The sequence below is a fragment of the Doryrhamphus excisus genome, linkage group LG15 (assembly GCF_037039965.1).
Source record: "Doryrhamphus excisus strain RoL-2023G ecotype Guam linkage group LG15, RoL_Dexc_Guam_v1.1, whole genome shotgun sequence".
NCBI lineage: Eukaryota > Metazoa > Chordata > Actinopteri > Syngnathiformes > Syngnathidae > Doryrhamphus > Doryrhamphus excisus.
Genome location: NC_136371.1, coordinates 14517186 through 14533964, shown reverse-complemented (window position 1 = coordinate 14533964; position 16779 = coordinate 14517186). Strand labels below are relative to the sequence as shown.

The 16779-nt window shown below is 41.5% G+C and overlaps 1 protein-coding gene across 2 annotated transcripts; it reads left to right on the top strand.

Annotated features, from left to right (window-relative positions):
• Positions 1–1076: 1076 nt before the first annotated feature.
• Positions 1077–16077, top strand: LOC131104246 (receptor-type tyrosine-protein phosphatase-like N). 2 transcript variants are annotated; one of them, XM_058051229.2, is made up of 22 exons: positions 1077–1280; positions 5287–5337; positions 7046–7156; positions 7223–7319; positions 7393–7522; positions 7591–7951; positions 8518–8661; positions 8746–8780; positions 9623–9759; positions 9835–9896; positions 9973–10037; positions 10148–10363; positions 11655–11915; positions 12023–12170; positions 12245–12318; positions 12507–12584; positions 13622–13741; positions 13810–13976; positions 14258–14311; positions 14403–14467; positions 14533–14606; positions 15353–16077. In XM_058051229.2, exons 1-22 carry the CDS (start codon positions 1202–1204, stop codon positions 15422–15424), a joined length of 2601 nt encoding a protein of 866 aa, XP_057907212.2. In that variant the 5' UTR covers positions 1077–1201; the 3' UTR covers positions 15425–16077. The 2 variants fall into 2 exon arrangements, with proteins under 2 accessions (XP_057907212.2, XP_057907210.2); XM_058051227.2 differs by having other exon boundaries at positions 11640–11915.
• Positions 16078–16779: the final 702 nt, after the last annotated feature.

The following is a 16779-nucleotide window of genomic DNA, read 5'->3' as shown; positions in this document are numbered from 1 at the left end:
CAATCATCTTGACTGGCAGCCGCTTCTTTCAAAGCATTTTCTTCTTAACCTTCTTCTCAGCCCTTCCTGGCCTCGTCATTATGTCCATCATCACTGATTCTCATCCTGAAGCAGCAAAACAGCCCAGACCATCACACTGCCACCACCATATTTTACTGTTGGTATGATGTTCTTGTTATGAAATGCGGCGTCACTTTTACACCAGATGTTAAGGGACACCTTCCAAAAATGTTATTTTCTTAAAGGTCTTTGGGATCATCAATTTCTTTTTCTGGTAAAATTAAGATTAGCCTTAATATTCATTTTCTTCAGCAGCGGTTTTGATCTTGGAAGTGTGCCATGCACTTGTTGCCAAGTGTTCTTATGGTGGATTCAAACACTGACCTTACCTGAGGTAAGTGAGGCCTGCAGTTCTTTGGATGTTGTTGTGGGGTCTTTTGCGACCTCTTGGATAGTTGCTCTTTTATTTGGCCGGTCACTCTTGTGAAGGTTCACCACTGTTCCATGTTTTTACCATTTGTGGATAATGGCTCTCACTGGGGTTCGCTGGAGTCCCAAAGTTTCAGAAATGGCTTTATAACCTTGTCCAGATTGATATAGCTTTCTTTCTCATTTGTCCTTGAAATGTTTTTAGATCTCGGTATGGTGTCTTGCCTTTGAGGTTGTTTTGGCCTACTTCACTTTGTCAGGCAGGTCCTATTTAAGTGATTTCTTGATTGAGAACAGATGTGACACCAATCATTCCTGAGAAATTGAACTTTGTGATAAACCACAATATAAAGAGTATTGGTATCGGCAAGACTGGCTGTAGAGTTACAGAGTATCGAATTGATCCCACAATGGGGCATATCGCCAACATTTACTAATTGGAAAACACAAGCTCTATTTTAGAAGGACAGACGCCATCTGATTGTACAACCCATCTGTGCTATTACACCGCCATCATTTACAGGACAATGTCGCCCAAAATGAAGTGAAAATGAAAGTGAATGCTTCCGATTACTTGACATATTCAAGTTAGAGGTGCGTTGCAAGCGGGTAACAGCGCCCCTCTGTGGCGATCTTCCGCACGACTCCAATCAGAGTGGAGCATCATCAGAAGAAGGAGCAGCTTCTCCTCCGTCATGGAGAGCTGGTAGACGAACTGCGGCCAGGTGGCTCTCTCTCCTCCTGAGCTCCGGTGCCTCCCGGGTACGGTACCATGAAGTCTTGGCGGCTGTGGGGGGCTGTGTGCCTCCTTCTCACCGCCGCCTGCCCTCTCAACGCGGCCGCCAGACACGGTAAGATCCGCTTCTCTATGGCGGCGCTTCCCGGTGAGCGTGTTATTCATTCATCCATTGCGGCTCTAATAATTCCACAGCACATCAAATTGCACAGTTTTGGAAATCTTGCTTTGATCTTCGAGTGTGTCGCTTTTATTGTAAATAGTGTCTGTCTGCTGTAATCATTTTATATTAAGCAAAAAATAAACAGTTAATAAATAAGCAGCTTTTCTGCAATAAGCACAGCAAACTAAGTCAAGACACGATCTGAAATAGTTTATTAAAAAATAGAAAAAAAGAACATGACGAGCTTCTTTGCAGACTTTTGATGGAAAATTTCATAATGTTGGAAGTAAAATATCTAAAATCCAAATGTAAAGCATTTAAAAGATGCATTCAAAGACGCTGTGGATGATATGTAGTGTTCTGCATTGGTTACTATATATAGGTGTCAGTAATGTTACTGTTATGTTTGCTTAGACACACAAGCTCCAGAACAACAGGCTTTTATTGCAGGTTTGAATCATCAGTCACTGTAGTCCCTAATAAAAACAAAGACTAACCAACGGCGAGCTGAAATTCAACTCTGAACCCCTGACATCACTTCCTGTCTGACCCCCACTTAGTTCCCCTAAACACATTTACCACATGACACATGCGTCTTAAATAGATTGTTTATGCTTACTATGTCTGCTATATTGGCTTATACAGTGTAAAGTTGACTACAGGGGTGTTTCCCTGGATTCTTATAGCGTTAAATTCTTATAACGTTAAAAAACATATTTATAAAGTCATAAACAGGTTTTCTATGCGCTAACTACAAAGTATTCATTCATTCATTTTCTACCGCTTTTTCCTCACGAGGGTCGCAGGGGTGCTGGAGCCTATCCCAGCTGTCTTCGGGCGAGAGGCGGGGTACACCCTGGACTGGTGGCCAGCCAATCACAGGGCACATATAGACAAACAACCATTCACACTCACATTCATACCTATGGAGTCGCCAATTAACCTAGCATGTTTTTGGAATGTGGGAGGAAACCGGAGTACCCGGAGAAAATCCACGCATGCACGGGGAGAACATGCAAACTCCACACAAAGATGGCCGAGGGTGGGAATTGAACCCTGGTCTCCTAGCTGTGAGGTCTGTGTGCTAACCACTAGTCCGCCGTGCCGCCCACTACAAAGTATTAAAAAGTACAAATATTATATATAAATATACATCTAAGGAATACTATTTCGCAAAAAAATCACTTGTCACTGTCAGGTCTTGAACAAATTAACAGCAATGAACGAGAGATTACTGTTTCAGCACCACGGACAGAAACTAGCAGACTTCAACTTCCTGGCTTCCTTGCTTTGAGGAAGTTTCGATGTTTTAAAAGCCTGCAAATGAGCTCGGGCTGTCAGCACCATGGTGACTGCTGCTTTTTCAGTTGTTTATTTTACCCTGAAACTGTCCCTGTTGAATAAACAAAATCAAAACAAGAAGTGGAGATTTTGTGCGCACAATTTACTGCTACTATTTTTTGTGGACAGCTAGTGGACAGCTAGTATTTGGCGGCTTGTGTCAATGTGACCATGACTGAAGATGAGAACAGATGTAAGTGGCATTAGCAGCGTGCTAGCTAGTCACCTGGAAATATAACACATCAGCAAAATATATACATTCTAGCAAAGCTATGTATTGTGTAAAACTATGACAGGAAACTTAAGTAACAGCACTAAATGAATACACATCCACCAGTACCAGCCTGGAGTTTGTGCACTATACAGATATGCACATTAGCACTCAATAAGGTCATCGGATTTTACCTGTAAAAATACAGTATAGTAGCATACCTGTGCAGCGTGGGAGAAAGTTAAATGCTGTGTTCAGGGACTGTTGAAACAAAGTGGGAGAAGTCACCGCTCACTTTAAATATTGAAAAACTGTGAGATTTCTAACTCTATGATGGGAATGCAAAAAGTGTACCTTTTCAGTCAACTCCTGTAGGACTTAAGGAGGTTTTCCACCAGCTGCTTATAATGATCTGCCTTGTAGTTTAAATTTTTGCTACCGTTCATGAAATTTCTCTATATGCACGCATTTTCTTCATTTCCAAGAGAGAGATTTAATTTAACTAATTTTGCATACAACGCACAGTGGTGCACTGGACCTAATTACCACTGTGCCACAAAATTAAAGCCCTTTATGTCAAAACTCTGGACATATTAGAAGCATTTTGTTTCTAGACCAAGTGTTATTGGACATCAACGATAATTTGTAGTACAATTATGGATGCAAAATGTGTTATGGTGACCTGTTGTATGCGAAAAGGACATGAAGAGATGGACCGCCTCCTTGTTGTCCTGACTACATCCAGGTTGACCTACAGTCAAGCTAATGTGCTGCCAATATTGCACATTCTTCCACGGTGCTCGTCCTCGTGTTTATGGTAATGGTAATGGTTTAATTTCATTTGAACATGCATCAGATTATTGAGTGCATCACATAATCAGTTGCACATGTCCAAAAGGAGTAGGAAGAAGCAAAGCTTATTACATCCTACCCCTCCATCTGGTACTTTTACAATCAGTAACTGTTACATTTGATCACTTCCTGCTTTCCTAATACAATTAAAGTTTTTTTGTTTTTTTAATTTTTTAAAATTTATTTTATGAATTTTTTATTTTATTTTTTATCCCACCCTCGGTCATCTCTGTGTGGAGTTTGCATGTTCTTCTCCGGGTACTCTGGTTTTGAATGAAGTTTTTATTGTGTATAGAGTACACACTAAAATGGTATGATGCTGGAAATATCAGAAGAAAAGGTTACTTTTAGATTGTGTGGTTGTTACGTGGTCCACCTGCCAGTGAGGTTAGCTTCCATGGTGCTCACATACGTATCAAGGTCGACTAGATGTTGAGGTTTTAAATGGCAACAAACAGCCGCAGGCCTCACAGGGTGAAATATCTTTTGTGGTGGAAGTGTGATGCTGAGCAGTCCATTAGAGGAGGAGTCCATATTGGATGTCCGTGAACAACAATAAGGCTCACACTGTGATGCAGTCACACAAAAGTCCAAGGGTCAGCTGATCCACAAAGGGTTGTAACCTTGTTTCCTCGGCTGTCGCTTGGCAACAGTACCATCATTATTGGTATTATTGTTTATTGGAGAGGAAATCCCTTCAGTTTACGACAATTTTAACAGTGACAGACTGAAATCTTCTGGAGATGACGAGAGCGGAGGAGGTGTGTGTTGGGGGTTATTCATCTCTCCCCAAAGCTTTCCTTTCTTGGCCGTTCAGCCATTCCTGCAGTTGTGATGTCAGTGTGACGTTCGTGCAACGCAACACATGGTGAGAATCAGGATTCCTCATGAATCAAAATAAGACGCTCCATTATTTGCCAGGGAGTGAAGACGCAGTCATACATAATCCACCTCAGTCAAGTTAAACGGGTGCGCATCGCTTCACCAATACTGTACTTGGAATGGGCGGGGCAAAAACCGGAAATGGCCGGGGCTTAAATTGGTACATTAATTACACGGATTGATGATAAATTGCTATTTTTTATTGTTTTGTAAACTTTTATGAGTCATTTTTTCTACAATGTGCGGTTCACAGGCACATAAAAAACATGTTCCACAAATAGCCCGTGGGACACATTTTGGATATTCCTGGTTTACAAGGTGCACACACACCAGGTTGCTGAAGGATTTTTGCCATTTGCTGGTGGATAATGTAACCCCCACCAAAAGTTAGGGTGGTGCCGTCCCAAATTGCGCGCTTACCTAAAAAGACAATTCCAATATTTACTGTTTATGTCTTCTCTCCTTTTTAATAGACAATTGCAACCACTGAAGTTAGTCCATCCCCTTCCGCTACTTGATGGAAGGTGGTTAGATTCCATCGCTGCGCACTCAGTGTTGAGTGCAACATCCCGCATTGATGCACTCAAAAGTGCACAAATCAAGACGTAGCCATTGTGTTCCTGTAGCGCCACACGTAGCCGTAAGATTGAAAGAGATTGTTTTTCTTTACAGGTTGCTTGTTCGAGAAGAAGCTTTGTCCCAGAGATCATTTGTGCATCGACGGTGAGTTTCGCAACTGCTTTTTACAACTTGCTGCTCATTTTGACTGATTTCCAAGAGTCACCTTTGGATTGTAAATGTGCAATCTGCAATAACGGGTGCAAGCGAGGCGTCTTCTAATTTAATATCACACCTTAATACTGAAAAAAGTATCCAGCTATACACAGATTGTATTCGTTCACACTTTGTTCTTATTCGGATGTTTGTGCCACATCGAAATGTGCAGCTTTACAAATCGTATTGCTGCTGTTGACATCATTTTTAATGCCTATTTTGTTGACTATATTTAAAAACATAGCTTTCTTGTATTATTAGTTATTTGTAGGGATTTCTAGGGATAAGTATCAGCAGCATAAATATGCAATATGTTTTTTATTTGTATTCATTACACACAGGAGGTAAGTCATGATACATACTGTATTGGAAATTGAGAGTTGGACAATGTTGGTTTTCTGCAAAAACGCCAATATCGGACATCCTTAGTAATTTGTATCAACATTTCTGCTTCTTCTCTTTGCGTTTTGCCTTTTTAAGTTAAATTTTATTTCCACAATGTAATAAAAAAAACAAAAAACAAGCTGCGGGCTGAGAATGCCCTCCGAGCCACACTTTGAAAGAATACAATTATTGCCTTATTTGATTAAATACAATTGTTGATAAATAGAGTAAAATAACTAAATACAAACTGTTGTGTTTTGACAGAGTAATACTGTTAGTTCCACTGAAATGACCTGCTTTCAAGAATATACTGTAGTATCAACAGAAAACGTACATTTACTGTGCTATGACACAGTTATTTTCACGTTTTTAACGGTGCGGAATAATACGGAATGCCGTGTCAGTGAGGTCGAACAGTGAGGTGGGGGGGGTGGGCGGAAGTGCAATGTAAACAATATCTCCTCCGTCAGCTGCTGCCAGCCAATTGCATTACATGGAAGCCGTTACTATGGCGACAGTGACATCAACTGCCTGACAACTGTGTGTCCCTGGTGTGTCTGATCAGAGATAGTGGCGATGACTCATCACCACGCACACACACACACAAAAACATCAGCTCTGCTTCAGGTTGCAGCTGCAGTAAATGTTGCTGCCATTACACTCAATGTATCATCAAGGTGCACTTCAACCATTTTAAGCCATAAAAACGTCCAATAATACATCTTATAAGTCCCGAAGTGACATACTGGATATGAAACATTTTGGACACGCTTGCTCCTCCCCATAAAACCTTCCTGTTTGCTTAACGTTTACATTCTCCTCCATTTTTGACTAATGGAATTATTACATTAGATTCAGTGACTAGTGTAGTTACTTTCCCAGAAAGTCATTGAATTAGTAACAGAATGTCTCTTTCATAAATGTAATTTGTTGTCAAAGAAAGTAATTATTATGTAATTTTTTAGAAAAACCTTCCAAAACATGAGGGAATTTAGATTGTTCCGCAGATTTCACACATCAGTTGCATAGGCAAGTTTATTTGTAGAGCAGAAATCGTACACAAGGCCATTCAAAGTACTTTACAGACAAAAAAACTAAATAAAATCACTCACCATAAACTAATTTCATTCATTCATTTTCTACCGCTTATCCTCACGAGGGTCGCAGGGGTGCTGGAGCCTATCCCATTTATTTTATTTTATTTTATTTTAATGAATGAATAAACAAAGATATATCTGCTTCATGTTGCCTCTCATCATCTCTCCCTGGGTAGATGGTTTATTCGGACAGTGCCGTGCTCCTCACCAGGATCCCATACTGTACCTGGTGTCCGTGCCTACTTTGCATAAGCTGCAGGAAGTCCTAAAAGACCTGATGGTGCAAGGTGAGTCTCAACATTGTTGAAAAAAGAAAGAGGAAATGGCCTTTGACAACTGTGCGGGCTGAGCAGGTATGACCTGGAAGGATGACCTTACCCAGGCAACAATTGGGCGAGAGTTGAGTCACATTCCCACTCTCGGCTCCTCGCAGCTTCATGAGCGCAAACAGTAAGCGAAGTCCCATCCCATCGGCATGCTGCACCTGATGGTGAAGATCTTTTAAATCCATGTGTCTTTCCAGGTGGAGAAATCAGAGAGCTGCTGAGGAGTCAGGTGACCCGGAAATGCTACAGCAGTACATTCAGTATCTCACCTTTGACCCCTCTCAGTCCTCCATACAGCCCCTGCTGGACCCGTACATCTACCACCAGGTAGGGGAATAGAGTTAACACCAGTGTGTAAAACTTGAGCAGTTGTGTTGCATTTGTGTCTGTTGCAGCAAAAGTTTGGCTATGAGGACGAGGATGAGCGATCCCTTAACTCTCTGGAAGATAATCCAGTCTCTCCATTCCTCCGCGTCCCTCCACGCTCCAGATTCCAAGGAAAAGCTGTGGACAGAGACAGACAGCTTCTCCAGCACATGCTGTCCTACCTCACCTCTCCGTCCTCTTCCTCCTCCTCCTCCTCCCGCCACAGGGGAGCGCCGGGCACAGCTTCAGCGATGGCCTCCTCTTTCCTGGATCTGGACTTCCCACTGGATTATGATGAGGACTACCTTGCGCAAGTGAAACATCTGAGCACGGAGCAGCAGCAGCGCAGCAAGCCGATGCTGAAGTACAACGCCATGGCAGGATTGGACGGTGAGAGAAAATGAATTCATTTGAGGCACAAATGGACCACCAGAATGCAATAATGGTGATAATTATGGTCATATCACCTCGTACTTCGGTATGTGACAAAAAATTAAAAAAAAATTATAAAAAACTTATATAATATAATATAAATATAAATAAAATGATGATATAAAAAGTATAATAATAATAATAATAATATAAAAATATACATAATAATATTAAAATATAAATAAAAAATACAAAAACTATATTGTCAAACTCATTGTATGGTCATATCACCTCGTACTTCGGTATGTGACAAAAATAACATTAAATTAAAAAATAAATAAATAAATAAAAAACTTTAACTATAATCTATATTAGGAAAGCAGGAAGTGAACAAATGTAACAGTTACTGATTGTAAAAGTACCAGATGAAGGGGTAGGATTTAATAAGCTTTGCTTCGTCCTACTCCTTTTGGGCATGTGGAACTGTGAACTGATTATGGGATGCACTCAATTGTAATCTGATGCATGTTCAAATGAAATAAAACCATTACCATTACCATAATAGTTCATGTACCAATTTGCAGCACGCTCTCTCCAACGCCTGGCTGCGCTGCTGGACCACTATGGCTTGGATGTGAAAGATTTGTCCCCCGAGCAGACGGACAGGCTGCCGGCTATGCTCAAACAGCTGCAGCTGGAAAGCTCCTTCAGCCATAATCCCACAAAAGGTCTGTCATCCTTCTGGTCCTCATAATGATGATGCTTGTCACCACAGTCAGCACAACTAATCATGTGACATATCCACTTTCCAGATAACAATGGAAACAATGCTGCCGCTGGGAAAAAGGTGAGTGGGGCCCTCATTAATAACATATACACTAATTCATTCAGACCTAAAGTGAATTTTCACAAAGTAGGATTCCTTATTTATGAATCAAATGTTTTCATATAGGGCCTCATGGCAGTTGAGTGGTTAGCATTCTGGCCTCAAAGCTAGGAGACCCGGGTTCAGTTCCACCCTCTGATTTTGCATTGTCTCCCCGTGGGTTTTCTCTGGGTACTCTGGTTTCCTCCCACATTCCAAAAACATGCTAGGTTAATTGGCAACTCCAAATTGTCCATAGGTATGAATGTGAGTGTGAATGGTTGTTTGTCTATATGTGCCCTGTGATTGGCTGGCCACCAGTCCAGGGTATACCCCGCCTCTCCCCGAAGACAGCTGGGATAGGCTCCAGCACCCCCGCGACCCTCATCACGGTTGAAAATGAATGAATGAATGAATGACTCAAATTAGCCTTGACAAGTTACTTCCTGGTGGCTACTGTCTCATCAGTGTAATGTTACTGACACCCAGAGACCAGTTTAGAATAGTACTCTAAACTGGACTGACGGTGCACTTGAACTCCTTTTATTAACAAGAGAAAAATAAGCACAAATGGAGGAAAACCAAGTCAACAAATGCACACTCCTTGCTTATTGCCCATTCTCCATCATTTCTCTGGACAATGTCACTAAGAAATGTACAAACAATGGCTAGTTTCAGTTATGTTGACTTCAGTCAGCCAGTCCATGGGGCATCGACATAAACAGGTCTACTTTAGCAAACAAATCAGTTTCGCACTGGTTGTATTTTCTTTCATTTGGAAGGTTAGTTACTCCCCATTTTTCTTTCCTCTGCTCATTCTTCAGATCACAGAGGCCTCCATGGAGCACAAGATGGCTACCCCAAAAGGTCTGCCCACCATGAAATCCTCCAAAACAGTAAAGGTGCAAAAGGAGACAAGCTCATCAATGTTTGGCAACCCGGAAAAGAACAAGTCTAAAGAGTATGACATTGCCTTTTAAGCAAAGCTTTTACCACGTTTAAACACATTTAACGTCATTTGTCAATCTTCTGCAAGTGAGGTTGGAATCGACTCCGACTCCAGAAACGTATCAGCTGGTAATTTGGAAGAGAAACACGGTAAATGTTTCTGATGTTTGCCTGCCTTTTATGTGTAGCACAACGTGATCCTCAATGATGAATTATTTCTGCACAGTTGCAGATAAGAACGTCCTGGAGCCCAAAGCAGGCTTGAAGTTTGTGCAGGATAGCGACAAGCAGGTGAGAGGAAGAAATAAAAAGACCTTTCCACTCTTGTACTGCATTTGCATTAAAAAGTGGGTGTCTCCATTATATATCAAATGTATTCAGTGCAATTTCTGTGTCATCAGCCAATGAAGAGTGATGGACAAGCATTACCCCTGGCTACTCCTGTCCATCCTGGCTCTCGCTGGGTTTTTGCTACCCTGGTGGCTTTTGCTTGCATTGGCGGCATCCTGCTGGCAGCTCTGAGCATCACCTGCTTGCGTAACCATGCCCACAGGTTGGCGACCAGGAAGCTGGGCCTGGGCACGGATGCAGGCAGCTTCAGCCACCAGGATTACCAGGTGAGGAGGCCATTATGGTAATGGTAATGGTAATGGTAATGGTAATGGTAATGGTAATGGTAATGGTAATGGTAATGGTAATGGTAATGGTAATGGTAATGGTTTTATTTCATTTGAACATGCATCAGATTACATTTGAGTGCATCACATAATCAGTTCCCAGTTCCACATGTCCAAAAGGAGTAGGAAGAAGCAAAGCTTATTAAATCCTACCCCTCCATCTGGTACTTTTACAATCAGTAACTGTTACATTTGTTCACTTCCTGCTTTCCTAATATAGTTTAAGTTTCTTTATTTTTATTTTATTTTTGTCGCATACCGAAGTACGAGGTGATATGAGCATCCAATGACATAATGGGTACCATAGTAATTGTCAATATAGTGATATATATAGCACATCATGACTGGTTCAAGACTCTTCATCCTTGTATTTAGCAAACATCAACTGCTTGTATTGTTTCTTGAATTGGCTCATCGTTGTGCATTGTTTGATTTCCTTACTCAATCCATTCCATAGTTTGATTCCACATACTGAAATGCTATGGCTTTTTAACGTAGTTCGCACATATATAAGTGTTTCAAATGTAGTTCTTCCCTGAGATCATATTTCTCCTCTTTTGTAGAGAAGTATTGGATGACATTTTTAGCTAATTGGTTATTTTTAGGCTTATGCATTATTTTAGCTGTTTGGAGATGAACTATATCAGCAAGTTCAAGTATCTGTGATTTTAGAAATAAGGAGTTAGTATGTTCTCTGTCGGCGGCATTATGAATTATCCTTACTGCAGTACATTTAGCGAGTGAAGATTGCTTTTATAGTTATTACCCCATATTTCCACACAATAAGTAAGATATGGTAGAACCAGAGAGCAATGAAGAGTGTGGAGTGATTTCTGATTAAGAACAAATTTTGCTTTGTTCAATACTTAAATTCTTCTGGCCACCTTATGTTGTATATTTGTAATATGAGGTTTCCAGCTCATATTTTCATCTATTGTGATCCCCAGAAATGTATTTTCCTTCACCCTTTCAATGTCTACAACGTCTATTTGTATTTGCTGGTGTGTGTCCTTTCTGCTGTTACCAAACAGCATTATTTTAGTTTTACTTCAAGGACAATCTATTATCATCAAACCATCTTTTTAGTGTGACCATTTTTTCTCTGACCTTTCTAATGATTTCGTCTCTACTTATGAATATGACATATGATATTGAACAGGGATTTCAAAGTGAAAAGATACAACAAAATACTGTACGTGCATAACTGGCTCACCAGGACCTGTGTCGCCAGCATATGGCCTCAAAAGGTGCTTTTGGACGCCTGGAAGCTGCCGCCCTGGGCGCCGTGGGAGGGATGAGCGGAGGAGCAGCAGCCGGTATAGGGCGAGGGGCCGGAGGAGCCGTCGGGGGCATCGACTCGAGAGTGAGCAGCGTGTCGTCCCAGTTCAGTGACGGGGCCCAGCCCAGTCCCAGCTCCCACAGCAGCACGCCGTCATGGTGCGAGGAACCTGTGCAGGTCAACATGGACATCTCCACCGGTCACATGATTTTGGTCAGCCTCCTTTCACAGTCTAAATATGCCTTTTTGTTCTCATGGAGTTAGCGTTACTAGTACAACCTTAATGATGCACTTATTTGAAATGGCCTGTTTTTAAAAAGGCATACATGGAGGACCATCTGAGGAACAAAGACCGCCTATTTAAGGAGTGGGAAGCTCTGTGCTCCTACCAGGCTGAGCCCAGCAGCGTGACCCTAGCTCAAAGTGACTCCAATGCCAAGAAGAACCGCTGTCACAACTCTCTGCCCTGTGAGGAACCCACAGCAGGTTGGAAGTGTCACCATGCAACATGATGAATGTTTTATTTCTTGTCGTTCATCCAGACGATCATGCCAGGCTGAAGCTCAAAGCGGAGATCAACCCTTCTCGCTCGGACTACATCAACGCCAGCCCCATTGTAAGGTTCTCCTGGTTGACTGGTGGAGTGTGTCACTACTGGACCAGTTCGTTTTGCAGAAACCTTTACATCAAGAGCGTGCAGGAGCCATTTTTATTTTGTGAAAAGGCTAAAAAACCAAACGTTTGGACAGTCTATGTTCTATGAAAACTTTGTAGTCAGTCCACCCTGTCTTTCACTCCTTCTAGATTGAACACGACCCTCGCATGCCGGCCTACATCGCCACCCAGGGCCCCCTGTCGCACACCATCTCTGACTTCTGGCAGGTCAGTGCAGACACTTCAGGGGTCAAAACAGCCAAGTCAAACTCAACATACTCGGGGGGCTGTTAGAGGTACAATCTGGGCTGTATTCCACAAAAAAGTATTCTGAAAAAATATAAAACAAATGTAAAAATTAGGGCTGTCAAATGATTAAAAATGGTGCACGATTGGGTAATTATATTACCCAATATACCCAATATTATGTGCACTACATTGGGTAAAAGGAGTGTAAAGGTGACTATAGGAGTGTTATTTCAAGTGTAGAGGGCTCCAATAATATTAAAAACTGGCAACCGGAATAGTATATAGTATATAATATAAGATGTCATCTATTTATTCTCCACATTAGAGAGTCGCGGGGGTGCTGGAGCCTATCCCAGCTGTCTTCGGGCGAGAGGCGGGGTACACCCTGGACTGGTCGCCAGCCAATCTCAGGGCACAAATAGACAAACAACCATTCACACTCACATTCATACCTATGGACAATTTGGACTGGCCAATTAACCTAGCATGTTTTTGGAATGTGGGAGGAAACCGGAGTACCCGGAGAAAACCCACACATGCACGGGGAGAACATGCAAACTCCACACAGAGACGTCCGAGGGCGGGAACCGAACCCCAGTCTCCTAGCTGTGAGGTCTGCGCGCTAACCACTAGACCGCCGTGCCGCCCCACATTATTATTATTATTTATCTTCTTTTGTCTCTGGTATTATACGGGAGCCAGGCAACGAAATTTCATTGGCAATTTCGCTGCTGTGTTATTGCGCAATGACAATAAAGGAAGTCTGTCTGTCTGTATGCGGCTCAAAAAGATCAGCTGTGGCGACTCCGTAATCAGGAAAAAGACGACAGAAAGAAACAAACATCGAAAATGTGTTGTGTCTAGTAACCCATTTCACTGTTCACAAGTTCAGTGCTGGATCTTAGTTAAGATCTTAAGATCTAGATCTTAATTGAAGAAAGCTGAAGTATCTCAGTAGAGGGCCACAAAATATGGCTTGGAAATGTCATACCAAGACATGATTGGATGTTGTGCAGATGGTGTGGGAGAATGGCTGCACGGTGATCGTCATGATGACAGCTCTGGTGGAGGAAGGAGAAAAACAATGCGACCGCTACTGGCCTGATGAGGGTTCCTCTCTGTACCATATCTATGAGGTGAGTTCCACAGCTGCCACATGGCGCTGTTTGACTGTTTCCTCGCTAACTGTTTCGTCTTTATGCAGGTGAACCTGGTGTCCGAGCACATCTGGTGCAAGGACTTCCTGGTGAGAAGCTTCTACCTGAAGAATGTTCAAACGCAAGAGACCAGGACTCTCACTCAGTTCCATTTCCTCAGCTGGCCGGCTCATGGTATCCCCACATCCACGCGCCCTCTACTGGACTTCCGCAGGTACAACTCCAGTGAAAGCAAGTGTGAAATCAAAAGATAGTTATGCAGAAGACAATATCGAGGTCTCCTTTGCATCACTCTTTCTAGCAGTGGTTTCATGTTGAACATGTCTGTCTGTGTCATTCTTGTGGTTTTGCAGCTAGTAGTCTGGGTCCAGTTGCATAGTCACAAAAATGATCATGGACTGATGTGGCTGCAGCAAGAAGCCCATCGCTGAAAATGTATGTGTTGTGCCCTCCACGTGTAGCATGGATGATATTTTCCTACTTGTTTCTCCTCAGGAAGGTGAATAAATGCTACCGAGGACGCTCGTGTCCCATCATCGTTCACTGCAGGTGTGCCATGACAAATTCAGGAGTAACCATTGCAGTACATGAACGTGATAACAAGCTGTGACTTTTTCTTCTTTGCTTGTTCTCGTCATAGTAACGGAACAGGTCGGACCGGGACTTACATCCTGATCGACATGGTTCTGAATCGTATGGCCAAAGGTAAGCTTTAGCGTTTAAAGTCATCATCCACAAAGTTACGGCGGGTGTTTTCTGCTGCTCGGCAGGTGTGAAGGAGATTGACATTGCTGCGACGCTAGAGCACGTTCGTGACCAGAGGGCTGGGATGGTTCGCACTAAGGTCGGTGTGCCATGAGATCTTGGATCATGGTTCCCAAACTTTACCGACCCACTTGAAAATCAAAAAATGTCAGCGGCCCACCTTTGTCCTATAACCAGTACATAGACAAAATGCTGCGCTCTCAGAGCACTTAACTTAATAATAATAATAATAACAATTAATATTGCTACCATATTATAATATTATTATTATTATTATATAATATATATTTATAATATATACTTATAATTATGATAATAATAATAATATTATTATTATTATATGATAATAATATATAATTATATATTTTTCTCCAGCTATTTTTCTACATGCTAGTTTAATTGGCCACTGCAAATTGTCCATAGGTATGAATGTGGGTGTGATTGGTTGTTTGTCTATATGTGGATAATGGCTCTCACTGTGATTTTGGAGTCCCAAAGCTTTCAAAACCTTTTCCAGAGTGATAGATGTCAATTAACCTCAGTTATGTTTACACAAGGCCATGTAGGTTTGGATTTTTTTCTCCCTTAATAATAAAAATAGTCATTTAAAAGCTACATTTTGTGTTCATTTGTGTGGTCACTGACAAATATTTACATTTGTTTGATGATCTGGAACATTTAACATGCAAAAACGTAAGAAATTATGAAGGGGGCAAACACTTTCTTAGACCACTATATATAATAATATTGTTTCGTCAATTTGTGGGGGAATAAACATTTCAAAGCGCACCTGTACTGTTTTGTGACTGACGTTCCTGTTTTCAGGACCAGTTTGAGTTCGCCCTGACTGCTGTTGCTGAGGAGGTCAACGCCATTCTTAAAGCCCTGCCTCAGTGAAGCGTTACCAGCCTTCTGTCTAATGACCTCTGGACTGCCTTTTGCCTTGAAACTTAACAGTGATGTCACACCAATGATAAATAAAAATGGAAAGGATTTGCACAGGCGTCTATGCCATAATGGATTGTGAGATCATATGTGTTGTAATTGAAAGTGCATTTACACTTGCTCACCTAATTTCCCTCCACCATCTGGTAGCATGTAAATGAACCACAAGTACAAATTCAGGTTTCACTCATACCTGTGCAAATCCAGTGTAAAGATCCTGTGGTGTTTTTTGTGGGAACCTCAAGCAGAATACCTTACAGCTTGTGCTTGTGTGGTTTGTTGTTCATTGTGCTGCTTAATACATGATGTTTATGTCTCAGGAAGTATATGTGCATGATTCAGACGAATGGAAAAGTACATCTACTTCATTGTATTTGGTCAAGTATAAGTCCACACAAGAGTTGATATTGGTGTTGATATCCCGCTTGTGACAAACATCTGCAGAAACGTCCTCTCTGTGCCATATCACGTTTTGTCACTGGTATTGTCGTGTATCTCATGCAACTTTAAAAAATGTGAAAAAAAAATCAAATAAATATTTATTCAATGAGAAACAATTATTTTGTAACTGTGAAATTCTAAATAAATATTTTCGTGTTTCAGTACTGCAATCATTTTGTTTGACTTTGTTTGTTAAAATACGTTATAGCAAATCTAACAATATAGTTACAATATAACACAGGTGTCAACATTAAAATGAGGGCCATTTTCCGGGAAATGGGTGGAAATTTCTGCTAGCATTTCTTCTAGGCTGACAAATATTTACATTTGTTTGATGATCTGGAACATTTAACATGCAAAAACGTAAGAAATTATGAAGGGGGCAAACACTTTCTTAGACCACTATATATAATAATATTGTTTCGTCAATTTGTGGGGGAATAAACATTTCAAAGCGCACCTGTACTGTTTTGTGACTGACGTTCCTGTTTTCAGGACCAGTTTGAGTTCGCCCTGACTGCTGTTGCTGAGGAGGTCAACGCCATTCTTAAAGCCCTGCCTCAGTGAAGCGTTACCAGCCTTCTGTCTAATGACCTCTGGACTGCCTTTTGCCTTGAAACTTAACAGTGATGTCACACCAATGATAAATAAAAATGGAAAGGATTTGCACAGGCGTCTATGCCATAATGGATTGTGAGATCATATGTGTTGTAATTGAAAGTGCATTTACACTTGCTCACCTAATTTCCCTCCACCATCTGGTAGCATGTAAATGAACCACAAGTACAAATTCAGGTTTCACTCATACCTGTGCAAATCCAGTGTAAAGATCCTGTGGTGTTTTTTGTGGGAACCTCAAGCAGAAT